We start from the raw sequence: 13530 nt of genomic DNA, 5'->3' as shown, positions 1-13530 counted from the left end.
CAACTAGAGAGGAAGAGGTAGAGCCATCTGAGTTATAGCCTCACACCACACAGTAACACACCTAGAGAGGAAGAGGTAGAGGTAGAGCCATCTGAGTTATAGCCTCACACCACACAGTAACACAACTAGAGAGGTAGAGGTAGAGGTAGAGGTAGAGGTAGAGGTAGAGGTCGAGCCATCTGAGTTGTAGCCTCACACACCACAGTAACACAACTAGAGAGGAAGAGGTAGAGCCATCTGAGTTATAGCCTCACACCACACAGTAACACAACTAGAGAGGAAGAGGAAGAGGTAGAGGTAGAGCCATCTGGGTTATAGCCTCACACCACACAGTAACACAACTAGAGAGGTAGAGGTAGAGCCATCTGGGTTATAGCCTCACACCACACAGTTACACAGCTAGAGAGGAAGAGGTAGAGCCATCTGAGTTATAGCCTCACACCACACAGTAACACAACTAGAGAGGTAGAGGTAGAGCCATCTTGGTTATAGCCTCACACCACACAGTAACACAGCTAGAGAGGAAGAGGTAGAGGTAGAGCCATCTGAGTTGTAGTCTCACACCACACAGTAACACAACTAGAGAGGTAGAGGTAGAGCCATCTGGGTTATAGCCTCACACCACACAGTAACACAACTAGAGAGGTAGAGGTAGAGCCATCTGAGATATAGCCTCACACCACACAGTAACACAACTAGAGAGGTAGAGGTAGAGCCATCTGAGATATAGCCTCACACCACACAGTAACACAACTAGAGAGGAAGAGGTAGAGCCATCTGAGTTGTAGCCTCACACCACACAGTAACACAACTAGCGAGGAAGAGGTAGAGGTAGAGCCATCTGGGTTATAGCCTCACACCACACAGTAACACAACTAGAGAGGAAGAGGTAGAGCCATCTGAGTTATAGCCTCACACCACACAGTAACACAACTAGAGAGGTAGAGGTAGAGGTAGAGCCATCTGAGATTTAGCCTCACACCGTAACAGTAACACAACTAGAGAGGAAGAGGTAGAGCCATCTGAGTTATAGCCTCACACCGTAACAGTAACACAACTAGAGAGGAAGAGGTAGAGCCATCTGAGTTATAGCCTCACACCACACAGTAACACAACTAGAGAGGAAGAGGTAGAGCCATCTGAGTTATAGCCTCACACCACACAGTAACACAACTAGAGAGGAAGAGGTAGAGGTAGAGCCATCTGAGGTATAGCCTCACACCACACAGTAACACAACTAGAGAGGTAGAGGTAGAGCCATCTGGGTTAACCACACACACATGCCTGTATGCAGAGATTGGTAGTATATCTGTTACATGTATTTGCAATGTTTGTACTTAAATACTACGACGTATTTAGTAATGTGTGTTACTTTGGGAAGTGCAGTATTTTGTAACAAATACTTTAATTCTAAAGTACTTTCCAGAGTGACTTACAGTTAGAGCATTCAACTAAGCTTCCACAGTAAGTAGACCGTCTCTGCAACCGCTACTGAGAATGTTGTTCCTGCTACTTTGCAAATGCATTTCTGTATTTTAAAATAGTATTTACAAATTTTTTTTTTTCTAATTGCATTTTGTCATTTTTTGCCCATCCCTGCACACACACACGCACACACACACACACACGCACACACACACACGCACGCACACGCACGCACGCACACACACGCACGCACATAAGCACGCACACACACACACACACACACACACACACACACACACACACACACACACACACACACACACACACACACACACACACACACAAAGTGCATATTTCAACATGAGCAAGCTATACTATACTATACTATATGTTCACACAAACACAAGTCATGTCTCTCTCAAAATGATTATTTAACTTCTCTAAAACGACAGTCATGGAGTCTGTCTGTGTGTTCTTCAGAGGGGTACGTCCTGCTGCGATCTTCTCAGCTATAATACATGTGAACTGGAGAATTCATTTGTCAAAATCTGTATAGCTAATCCCTTTTGGAGGGAGTTATATTTAGGTATAGGTCACAGTATTTCCCATGGAGGCTGGGATGAAGCAAATCAGATGCTGAATTACGACTTTTCTGACCCAGGTGAAAACAGCAGTTGTTCAAAAACCTCTTGTGAAACTTGGGACATGTGAGGCTTCTCTAGACGACTTACTGTAGAAAATTAAAAACAGATTTGTTTTCAAAGTCTACGGCCTACTTGGCCCCCGAAACCTGAGGAGGACATTTGAAGGCAGTGCTAGTGTTTACAGTGTTTTGCTGTATCTTGAGGAGGACAATTGAAGCCAGTGCTAGTGTTTACAGTGTTTTGCTGTATCTTGAGGAGGACATGTGATGGCAGTGATAGCAGTGATTTGATTTGATTTGATATTTAGTGTTTACAGTGTTTTGCTGTATCTTGAGGAGGACATGTGAAGTCAGTGCTAGTGTTTACAGTGTTTTGCTGTATCTTGAGGAGGACATGTGATGGCAGTGCTAGTGTTTACAGTGTTTTGCTGTATCTTGAGAAGGACATGTGAAGTCAGTGCTAGTGTTTACAGTGTTTTGCTGTATCTTGAGGAGGACATGTGATGGCAGTGCTAGTGTTTACAGTGTTTTGCTGTATCTTGAGGAGGACATGTGATGGCAGTGCTAGTGTTTACAGTGTTTTGCTGTATCTTGAGGAGGACAATTGAAGGCAGTGCTAGTGTTTACAGTGTTTTGCTGTATCTTGAGGAGGACATGTGATGGCAGTGCTAGTGTTTACAGTGTTTTGCTGTATCTTGAGGAGGACAATTGAAGGCAGTGCTAGTGTTTACAGTGTTTTGCTGTATCTTGAGGAGGACAATTGAAGGCAGTGCTAGTGTTTACAGTGTTTTGCTGTATCTTGAGGAGGACATGTGATGGCAGTGCTAGTGTTTACAGTGTTTTGCTGTATCTTGAGGAGGACAATTGAAGGCAGTGCTAGTGTTTACAGTGTTTTGCTGTATCTTGAGGAGGACATGTGATGGCAGTGCTAGTGTTTACAGTGTTTTGCTGTATCTTGAGGAGGACAATTGAAGGCAGTGCTAGTGTTTACAGTGTTTTGCTGTATCTTGAGGAGGACATGTGATGGCAGTGCTAGTGTGTGTGTGCTTGTGTGTTGTAACAAATAATATCTCTTGAGCAAACATTGTGGTAATCGTAATTTTGGTTTCTTTACACAAACACAGAACAACACAGACAAGGCAAACACACAGAATAACAACAGAACAGCAACAGAACAACAACAGAACAACAACAGAGTAACAACAGAGTAACAACAGAACAACAACAGAACAACAATAGAACAAAACACCAATAATCAACACCATATTCCAATTAAATAGTTTGGTGGGCTGCTTAACATTCTCCTACTTTTACTTTGCATTGAACCATACCCATCTGGTGTAAGTATTTCAGCTCATCTTCTCTCTCTCTTTCTCTCTCTCTCTCTCTCTCTCTCTCTCTCTCTCTCTCTATCCTATTTCTCCTCAGCTGGGACCACCTATATCTTTGGGAAAGGAGGAGGCCTCATCACGTTCAAATGGCCAGCCAACGAGAGGCCCAGCACGCGTACAGACAGGCTGACCGTGGGGTTCAGTACCTCCCTAAAGGACGGCATCCTGGTCCGGATAGACAGCGCTCCAGGTCTCGGAGACTATCTCATGCTCCACATTGTAAGTTACACTATTCTCTTGTTTTTATATATGTCCCTTTCTTTATCTGTTGTTCTGTCTCTCGTTCTGGATCTCTTTTTTATCTCTCTTATTCTGTCCTCTCTCTCTGTCATCCTCTCTCTCTGTCATCCACTCTCTCTGTCCTCCTCTCTCTCTGTCATCCTCTCTCTCTGTCCTCCTTTCTCTCTGTCCTCCTCTCTCTCTGTCATCCTCTCTCTATGTCCTCCTTTCTCTCTGTCCTCCTCTCTCTCTGTCATCCTCTCTCTCTGTCCTCCTTTCTCTCTGTCCTCCTCTCTCTCTGTCATCCTCTCTCTATGTCCTCCTTTCTCTCTGTCATCCTCTCTCTCTGTCCTCCTTTCTCTCTGTCCTCCTCTCTCTCTGTCATCCTCTCTCTATGTCCTCCTTTCTCTCTGTCATCCTCTCTCTCTGTCATCCTCTCTCTCTGTCATCCTTTCTCTGTCATCTTCTCTCTGTCATCCTCTCTCTGTCCTCCTTTCTCTCTGTCATCCTCTCTCTCTGTCATCCTCTCTCTCTCTGTCATCCTCTCTCTCTCTGTCCTCTTTCTCTGTCCTCCTCTTTCTCTGTCATCCTCTCTCTCTGTCATCTTCTCTCTCTCTGTCCTCCTCTCTCTGTCCTCCTCTCTCTCTGTCATCCTCTCTCTCTCTGTCCTCCTCTCTCTCTGTCCTCCTTTCTCTCTGTCATCCTCTCTCTCTCTCTGTCCTCCTTTCTCTCTGTCATCCTCTCTCTCTGTCCTCATTTCTCTCTGTCCTTCTATTTCTCTGTTCTCCTCTCTCTGTCCTCTTCTGTCTCTGTCCTCCTCTCTCCATGTCCTCCTCTCTCTCTGTTCTCCTCTCTCTTTGTCCTCCTCTCTCTCTGTCCTCCTCTCTTGCTGTTCTCCTCTCTATCTGTCCTCCTTTTTACCTGTCCTCCTCTCTCTCTGTCCTCCTCTCTCTCTGTCCTTCTCTTTCTCTGTCCTCCTCTTTCTCTGTCCTCCTCTTTCTCTGTCCTCCTCTTTCTTTGTTCTCATCTCTCTTTGTCCTCCTTGCTCTCTGTCTTCATTTCTCTCTGTCCTTCTCTTTCTCTGTCCTGCTCTCTCTCTCTCCTCCTCTCTCTCTGTCCTCCTCTCTCTCTGTTCTCCTCTCTCTCTGTCCTCCCCTCTCTCTCTGTCCTCCTCTCGCTCTTTGTCCCCCTCTCTCTCTCTGTCCTCCTCTCTCTGTCCTCCTCTCTCTCTGTCCACCTCTCTCTCTGTCCTCCTTCTTTTTCTCCCCAATTTCATGGTATTAAATTGTCAGTAGTTACTATCTTGTCTCATTGCTACAACTCCCGTACGGATTCGGGAGAGACAAAGGTCGAGAGCCATGCGTCTGTCTCTGTCCTCCTCTCACTCTCTCGGTTATCCTCTCTCTCTCTGCCCTCCTCTCTCAAGGGGCCTGAATACTTTCAGAATACTCTGTATATGTATGTGCAACATAGCAAAATGTTAATGTGTGTGTTTGAAGTCATTGCCAAGACATAAAGATTATTCCGGGAGAATGAGGCAGATCTAGCATGATGAGATGGGATCAGTGTTAACAGAAGGAGTGCTACCTCACACACACACACACACACACACACACACAATACAGTTCTGTATTTTTTAAATGTATTTAATCTTTATTTAAATAGGCAAGTCAGTTAAGAACGAATTCTTATGTACAATGACGGCCTACCCCGGCCAAACCCGGACGATGCTAAGCCAATTGTGTGCCGCCCTATGGTACTCCCAATCACAGCCAGATGTGATACAGCCTGCATTCGAACCAAGGACTGTAGTGACGCCTCTTGCACTGAGATGCAGTGCCTTAGACCCCTGCCCTACTCGGGAGCCACATTTTGTGTATTGTTCTCCTTGTTTAATTGATTCCCATCCAAAATCCAATTTTCCATAACTCTAACCCTAACCCTAACCCATAATCTAACCTTAACCATTAACTTAACCATAACCCATAACCCTACATCTAACCTTAACCCTAAACGTAACCGTAACCCCTAAGCCTACATCTAACCTTAACCCTTAACTTAACCATAACCCATAACCCTACATCTAACCTTAACCCTTAACCAGAACCCCAATCTCATAACACTAAAACTATACCTAGCCCTACCTCTCAACCCTAAATGTAAGCCCTAACCCTAACCTTTATTCTAACCCTAAAACAGTATTTTTCCTACACATCTAACCTTAACCATTAACTTAACCATAACCCATAACCCTACATCTAACCTTAACCCTAAACGTAACCGTAACCCCTAAGCCTACATCTAACCTTAACCCTTAACTTAACCATAACCCATAACCCTACATCTAACCTTAACCCTTAACCAGAACCCCAATCTCATAACACTAAAACTATACCTAGCCCTACCTCTCAACCCTAAATGTAAGCCCTAACCCTAACCTTTATTCTAACCCTAAAACAGTATTTTTCCTACACACATTACACACACACACACATGGATGCCTAGTTACAAATCTACACACACACGCACACAGGCTCACACATACTCACACATTCTCTCTGTTTTATCTCGCCCTATGAATAATGAAGCTGTGAATTTCCATACTGTCCTCAGTAGAATCCCTGAGAGATTGTATTGTTTTATTCTTTGTAGCTTTTGGCCCTCAGATATACTCATCAACTGTCAGAATCCATAGTGCTGCCTTTCTGTCTTCCTGCCTTTCTGTCTTCCTGCCGTTCTGTCTTCCTGCCGTTCTGTCTTCCTGCCTTTCTGTCTTCCTGACTTTCTGTCTTCCTGCCTTTCTGTCTTCCTGCCGTTCTGTCTTCCTGCCTTTCTGTCTTCCTGCCTTTCTGTCTTCCTGCCTTTCTGTCTTCCTGCCTTTCTACCGTTCCGTCTTCCTGTCTTCCTGCCTTTCTGTCTTCCTGCCTTCCTGCCTTTCTGTCTTCCTGCCTTTCTGTCTTCCTGCCCTTCTGTCTTCCTGCCCTTCTGTCTTCCTGCCTTCCTGCCGTTCTGTCTTCCTGCCTTTTTGTCTTCCTGCCCTTCTGTCTTCCTGCCTTCCTGCCGTTCTGTCTTCCTGTCTTCCTGTCTTCCTGCCGTTCTGTCTTCCTGCCGTTCTGTCTTCCTGTCGTTCTGTCTTCCTACCGTTCTGCCTTCCTGTCGTTCTGTCTTCCTGCCCTTCTGTCTTCCTGCCGTTCTGTCTTCCTGCCTTCCTGCCTTTCTGTCTTCCTGCCCTTTAGTCTTCCTGCCGTTCTGTCTTCCTGCCGTTCTGTCTTCCTGTCTTCCTGCCTTTCTGTCTTCCTGCCTTTCTGTCTTCCTGCCGTTCTGTCTTCCTGCCCTTTTGTCTTCCTGCCCTTCTGTCTTCCTGCCTTCCTGCCGTTCTGTCTTCCTGTCTTCCTGTCTTCCTGCCGTTCTGTCTTCCTGCCGTTCTGTCTTCCTGCCGTTCTGTCTTCCTACCGTTCTGCCTTCCTGTCGTTCTGTCTTCCTGCCCTTCTGTCTTCCTGCCGTTCTGTCTTCCTGCCTTCCTGCCTTTCTGTCTTCCTGCCCTTCTGTCTTCCTGCCGTTCTGCCTTCCTGCCGTTCTGTCTTCCTGCCTTTCTACCGTTGTCTTTCTACCGTTCTGCCTTTATGTGGAGTACTAGTATGTACTGTATAGTTGGGTTGTCTGTTAGAGAGCTTCCCTAAGGGTATTCAAATCTCTCTCTCTCTCTCTCGCTCTATAGATATGTTCAATTTCATGTCAAGGGCTTTATTGGCTTGGGAAACATGCCAGAGCAAGTGATAATAAACAAAAGTGAAATAAACAACAAAAAAATTAACAGTAAACACTCCAAAGGAATAATGACATTTCCAACGTCATATTATGTGCAAATAGTTAAGGACAAGAAGGAAAATAAATACAGTTAGATAAAGGTTGTATTTACTATGGTGTTGTCGCTCCACTGGTTTTCCTTTTCTTGTGGCAACAGGTCACACATCTTGCTGCTGTGACGGCACACTGTGGTATTACACCCAATAGATAGGGGAGTTTATCAAGATTGGATTCGTTTTGAAATTCCTTGTGTGTCTGTGTAATCTGAGGGAAATATGTGTCTCTAATATGATCATACATTTGGCAGGAGGTTAGGAAGTGCAGCTCAGTTTCCACCTCATTTTGTGGGCAGTGTGCACATAGCCTGTCTTCTCTTGAGAGCCATGTCTGCCTACGGCGGCTTTTCTCAATAGTTAGGATATGCTCACTGAGTCTGTACATAGTCAAAGCTTTCCTTAAGTTTGGGTCAGTCACAGTGGTAATGGATGTAATGGACAAACGCAAAATTGTCCAAATTGGTGAAGTGAAACGAAGAAAATCCTAGTGTACGGCGCCAGAAGGGAGGGCTGCCGTCCTGTCGGCTCTTAATTAACCAACCTACTATTTTGTTTGTTTTTTAGCGTTGTTTGTAACTAGTTTTTTTACATAATTGCTGCTGCTGCCATCTCTTATGACCAAAATACCTTCTGGACATCAGAACTGGGATTACTCAACTCAAATTGGATGAGGAGTTCTTCTTCAATGAGTCCGACGTGAGGGATATATTACAGACACCCGACCAGCCCCAGATCCCCTGGAAAAGGAAACGTAGGTTTCACGGATAGAGATCAGGATGCCTTGTGAGGATCAGGTGACAAGTGGCTAATCTGCCCTTGCCTTCTGTTCTGCTAGCTAACATTCAATCCCTGGAAAATAATTGGTATGAAATCAAATCAAATCAAATGTATTTATATAGCCCTTCTTACATAAGCTGATATATCAAAGTGCTGTAAAGAAACCCAGCCTAAAACCCCAAAAAGCTAGCAGGTGTAGAAGCATGGTGGCTAGGAAAACTCCCTAGAAAGGCCAAAACCTGATGATGTTCAAATGTTCATAAATCTCCAGCATGGTCAAATAATAATAATCACAGTAGTTGTCGAGGGTGCAACAAGTCAGTAAATGTCAGTTGGCTTTTCATAGACGATCATCGAGAGTATCTCTACCGCTCCTGCTGTCTCTAGAGAGTTGAAAACAGCAGGTCTGGGACAGGTAGCAATTCCGGTGAATAAGTCAGGCAGAACAGGCAGGTAGCATGTCCGGTAACCGCAGGCAGAACAGTTGAAACTGGAGCAGCAGCACAGCCAGGTGGACTGGGGAGAGCAAGGAGTCATCATGCCATGTAGTCCTGAGACATGGTCCTAGGGCTCAGGTCCTCCTAGAGAGAGAAAGAAAGAAAGAAAGAAAGAGAGACAGAGAGAATTAGAGAGAGCATACTTAAATTCACACATGACACCGGATAAGACAGGAGAAAAAACCCAGATATAACAGACTGACACTAGCCCCCCGACACATACTGTAAACTACTGCAGCATAAATACTGTAGGCTGAGATAGGAGGGGTCAGGAGACACTGTGGCCCCACCCGAAATGAAAGTACGTACAGTGCCTTGCAAAAGTATTCATCCCCATTGGTGTTTTTCCTATTTTGATGCATTACAAACTGTCATTTAAATGTATGTATGTATTTCATGTAATGGACATACACAAAATAGTCCAAATTGGTGAAAAAATAGATATTTTCTTTTAGAAATTAAAAAAAAAAATATATATATATATATTTAAAAAAAAAAAAAATACATAGAAGTGGTGTATTTGTATTCCCCCCCTTTGCTTTGAAGCCCGTAAGTAAGATTTGGTGCAATTACCTTCAGAAGTCAATTAGTTAAATAAAGTCCACCTGTGTGTCACATGATCTGTCACATGAGCTCAGTATATATCCAGATCTCAGTATATATCCAGAGTCTACAACACCACGAAGCAAGGGACACCACCAAGCAAGCGACACCATGAAGACCAAGGAGCTCTCCAAACAGGTCAGGGACAAAGTTGTGGAGAAGTACCGATCAGGGTTCGGTTAAAAAAAGTATTCAAAACTTTGAACCTTCCACAGAGCACCATTAAATCCATTAGTAAAAAAATGTATACAATATGGCACCACAACAAACCTGCCAAGAGAGGGCCGCCCACCAAAACTCACGGACCAGGCAAGGAGGGCATTAATCAGAGAGGCAACAAAGATACCAAAGATAACCCTGAAGGAGCTGCAAAGCTCCACAGCGGTGATTGGAGTAGCTGGCCATAGGACCACTTTAAGCTGTACACTCCACAGAGCTGAGCTCTACGGAAGAGTGGCCAGGGTTAACAAAAAGGCTTGTGGGAGACTCCCCAAACGTATGGAAGAAGGTACTCTTTTCAGATGAGGCTAAAATGTAGCTTTATGTCCATCAAGGAAAATGCTGTCTGTCGCACACCCAACACCTCTCCTCACCCCGAGAACATTATCCCCACAGTGAAGCATGGTAGTGGCAGCATCATGCTGTGTGGGATGCTTTTCATTGGCAGGGACTGGGAAACTGGTCAGAATTGAAGGAATAATGGATGGTGCTAAATACAAGAAAATTCTTGAGGGAAACCTGTTTCAGTCTTTCTGAGATTTGAGACTGGGATGGAGGTTCACTTTCCAGCAAAAGAATGACCCGAAGTATACTGCTAAAGCAACACTCGAGTGGTTTAACCTCACCAGGATGTCCCACCTGGCCAACATCCAGTGAAATTGCAGAACGTCAAATTCAAATACAGAAATACTCATTCTAAAAATTCAGAAAACATACAAGTATTTTACATAGGTTTAAAGATTAACTTCTTGTGAATCCAACCACTGTGTCAGATTCAAAAAATGCTTTACGGCGAAAGCATACCTTACGATTATTTGCGAACATCGCCCAGCAGACAAATCATTACAAACAGTAACCAGCCAAGTAGAAGAGTTACACAAGTCAGAAATAGAGATAAAATTAATCACTTACCTTTGATGATCTTCATATGGTTGCACTCAGAAGACATTAATTTACTCAATAAATGTTGTTTTGCTCGATAAAGTCTCTCTTTATATCCAAAAACCTCTGTTTTGTTCGCGCCTTTTCTTCAGTAATCCACAGGCTCAAACACAGTCACAACAGGCGGAGAAAAAAATCCAAACTGTATCCGTAAAGTTCATAGAAACATGTCAAACGATGTTTATATTCAATCCTCAGGTTGTTTTTAGCCTAAATAATCTATAATATTTCAACCGGACAATAACATCATCAATATAAGAGGGAAACAAGAAAGGCACTCTCTCGGTCGCGCGCATGAAAAAGCTCTGTGACACTGCAGGGTCCACTCATTCAGACTGCTCTTACTCCCTCATTTTTCAGAATACAAGCCTGAAACCAGTTCTAAAGACTTTTGAAATCTAGTGGAAGGCATAGGAACTGCAATTTGAGTCCAAAGTCAATGGACACTGTAATGGCATTGAATAGAAAAATCCTATTTCCTGAATGCATTTTCTCAGGTTTTCGCCTGCCAAATCAGTTGTGTTATACTCACAAACACTATTCTAACAGTTTTGGAAACTTTAGATTGTTTTCTATCCAAATGTACCAATTATATGCATATCCTATCTTCTGGGCCTGTGTAGCATGCAGTTTACTATGGCACGCTCTTCATCCAAAATTCCGAATGCTGCCCCCGACCCTAGAGAAGTTAAGGGGAAACATTGAAATGTCTTGGAATGGCCTAGTCAAAGCACAGACCAAAGCCCAATACAATTGAGAATCTGTGGTAAGATTGCTGTACACCCATCCAACTTGAAGGAGCTGTAGCAGCTTTGCCATGAAAAATGGGCGATAATCCCAGTGGCTAGATGTGCCTAGTTTATAGAGACATACCTCAAGAGACTTGCAGCTGTAATTGGTGAAAAGCGTGGCTCTACAAAGATTTGATCTTGGGGGGTGAATGGTTATGGACGCTCAAGTTTAAAAACATCGTATTTCTTGTTTGTTTCACAATAAAAAGTATTTTGCATCTTCAAAGTCATAGGCATGTTGTGTAAATCAAATGATACAAAAATCTATTTTAATTCCAGATTGTAAGGCAACAAAATAGGAAAATTCCAAGGGGGTGAATACTTTCGCAAGCCAATACTGTACATTGATTTTCTAATGTCGCATGCTTTTCCCCCAACACCACTTTCCATCAATTTGCATAAAAGATCCTCATCCCAAATTGAGTCAAATGCTTTTTTGAAATCAACAAAGTATGAGGAAACTTTGCCTTTGTTTTGGTTTTGTTTGTTTCTCAATTAGGGTGTCCAGGATTAATATGTGGTCTGTCGTACGGTAATTTATTATTAAGCCAATTTGACATTTGATCAGTGTACGAGTCTGCTGTTAATGATAATTCAGAGGATTTTCCTGAAGTTGCTGTTGACTCGTATCCCATGTCATTAGGGTCAAATTTGTCTCCACTGTTGTGCATTGGGGTGATCAGTCCTTGGTTCCCAATATTGGGGAACATGCCAGAGCTAAAGATCCTATTTAAAGAGTTTTACTATTGGAATTTGTGTTCTGTATACTTTATCATTTCATTTAGGATACCATCAACACCACAGGCCTTTATTGGGTTGGAGGATTTGTATTTTGTTCTGTAGTTCATTCAATGTAATTGGAGAATCCAGTGGGTTCTCGTAGTCTTTAGTAGTTGATTCTAAGATTTGTATTCGATCATGTACAGTAAAACGTTTGTACACCCCTACTCATTCAAGGGTGTTTCTTTATATTCACAATGGAAAAAAATATGAAAAAAAAACTTTTCTACATTGTAGAATAATAGTGAAGACGTCAAAACTATGAAATAACACATATGGAATCATGTAGTAAGCAAAAAAGTGTTCAACAAATCAAAATATAGCCTGCATTACCTTGATACCAGCTTCACCTGGAATGCTTTTCCAGCAGTCTTGAAGGAGTTCCCACATATGCTGAGCACTTGTTAGATGCTTTTCCTACACTCTGCAGTCCAACTCATCCCAAACCATCTCAATTGGGTTGAGGTCGGGCGATTGTGGAGGCCAGGTCAACTGATGCAGCACCCCATCACTCTCCTTCTTGGTCAAATAGCCCTTAAACTGCCTGGAGATGTGTTGGGTCATTATCCTGTTGAAAAAATAATTATAGTCCCACTAAATGCAAACCAGGTGGGATGGCGTATCACTGCAGAATGATGTGGTAGCCATGCTGGTTATGTGTGCCTTGAATTCTAAATAAATCGCAGACATTGTCACCAAAAGACAGATTTACACCGGTCTAATTTCCATTGCTCGTGTTTCTTGGCCGAAGCAAGTCTCTTCTTATTATTGGTGTCCTTTTACCTCTTACTCCCACCCGACACGCAGACGTCCCATCTAGACACCTGGAAATGCAAATGCGCTACGCTAAATGCTAAATGTACTCGTTAAAACTCAAACATTCATTAAAACACACATGCAGGGTATTGAATTAAAGCTACACTCGTTGTGAATCTAGCCAACTAGTCAGATTTTTAAAATGCTTTTCGGCGAAAGCATGAGAAGCTATTATCTGATAGCATGCAACACCCCAAAATACCTGAAGGCGTCGTAAACAAAAGAATTAGCGTAGCCGGCGCTACACAAATAGCAGAAATAAATTATAAAACATTCATTACCTTTGACGAGCTTCTTTGTTGGCACTCCTATATGCCCCATAAACATCACTATTGGGTCTTTTTTTTCGATTAAATCGGTCCATATATACCCAAAATATCCATCTATGGAAACTGTGTGACTCAGAAAAAAACACTGTTTCAAAACGCAGCGTCATTTTTTTTTTATAAAAAAAGTTGACGATAAACTTTCACAAAACACTTCGAAATACTTTTGTAATCCAACTTTAGATATTAGTAAACGTTAATAATCTATCAAATTGAACACGGGGCGATGTGTATTCAA

At 43.0% G+C, this 13530-nt stretch overlaps 1 protein-coding gene across 1 annotated transcript in view; it reads left to right on the top strand.

Annotated features, from left to right (window-relative positions):
• LOC110505895 (neurexin-3a) overlaps window positions 1-13530 on the top strand; it is a 651746-nt gene that overhangs the window by 489756 nt on the left and 148460 nt on the right. Inside the window, exon 18 of the mRNA XM_090221316.1 lies at window positions 3497-3678. Within this exon, the coding sequence (XP_090077442.1) occupies window positions 3497-3678 (182 nt within the window). The remainder of the gene's footprint in view (window positions 1-3496; window positions 3679-13530) is intronic.

The sequence above is a fragment of the Oncorhynchus mykiss genome, chromosome 25 (assembly GCF_057628025.1).
Source record: "Oncorhynchus mykiss isolate SJ-2025 chromosome 25, ASM5762802v1, whole genome shotgun sequence".
Lineage (NCBI taxonomy): Eukaryota > Metazoa > Chordata > Actinopteri > Salmoniformes > Salmonidae > Oncorhynchus > Oncorhynchus mykiss.
This window is presented reverse-complemented; position numbering and strand designations above follow the sequence as displayed.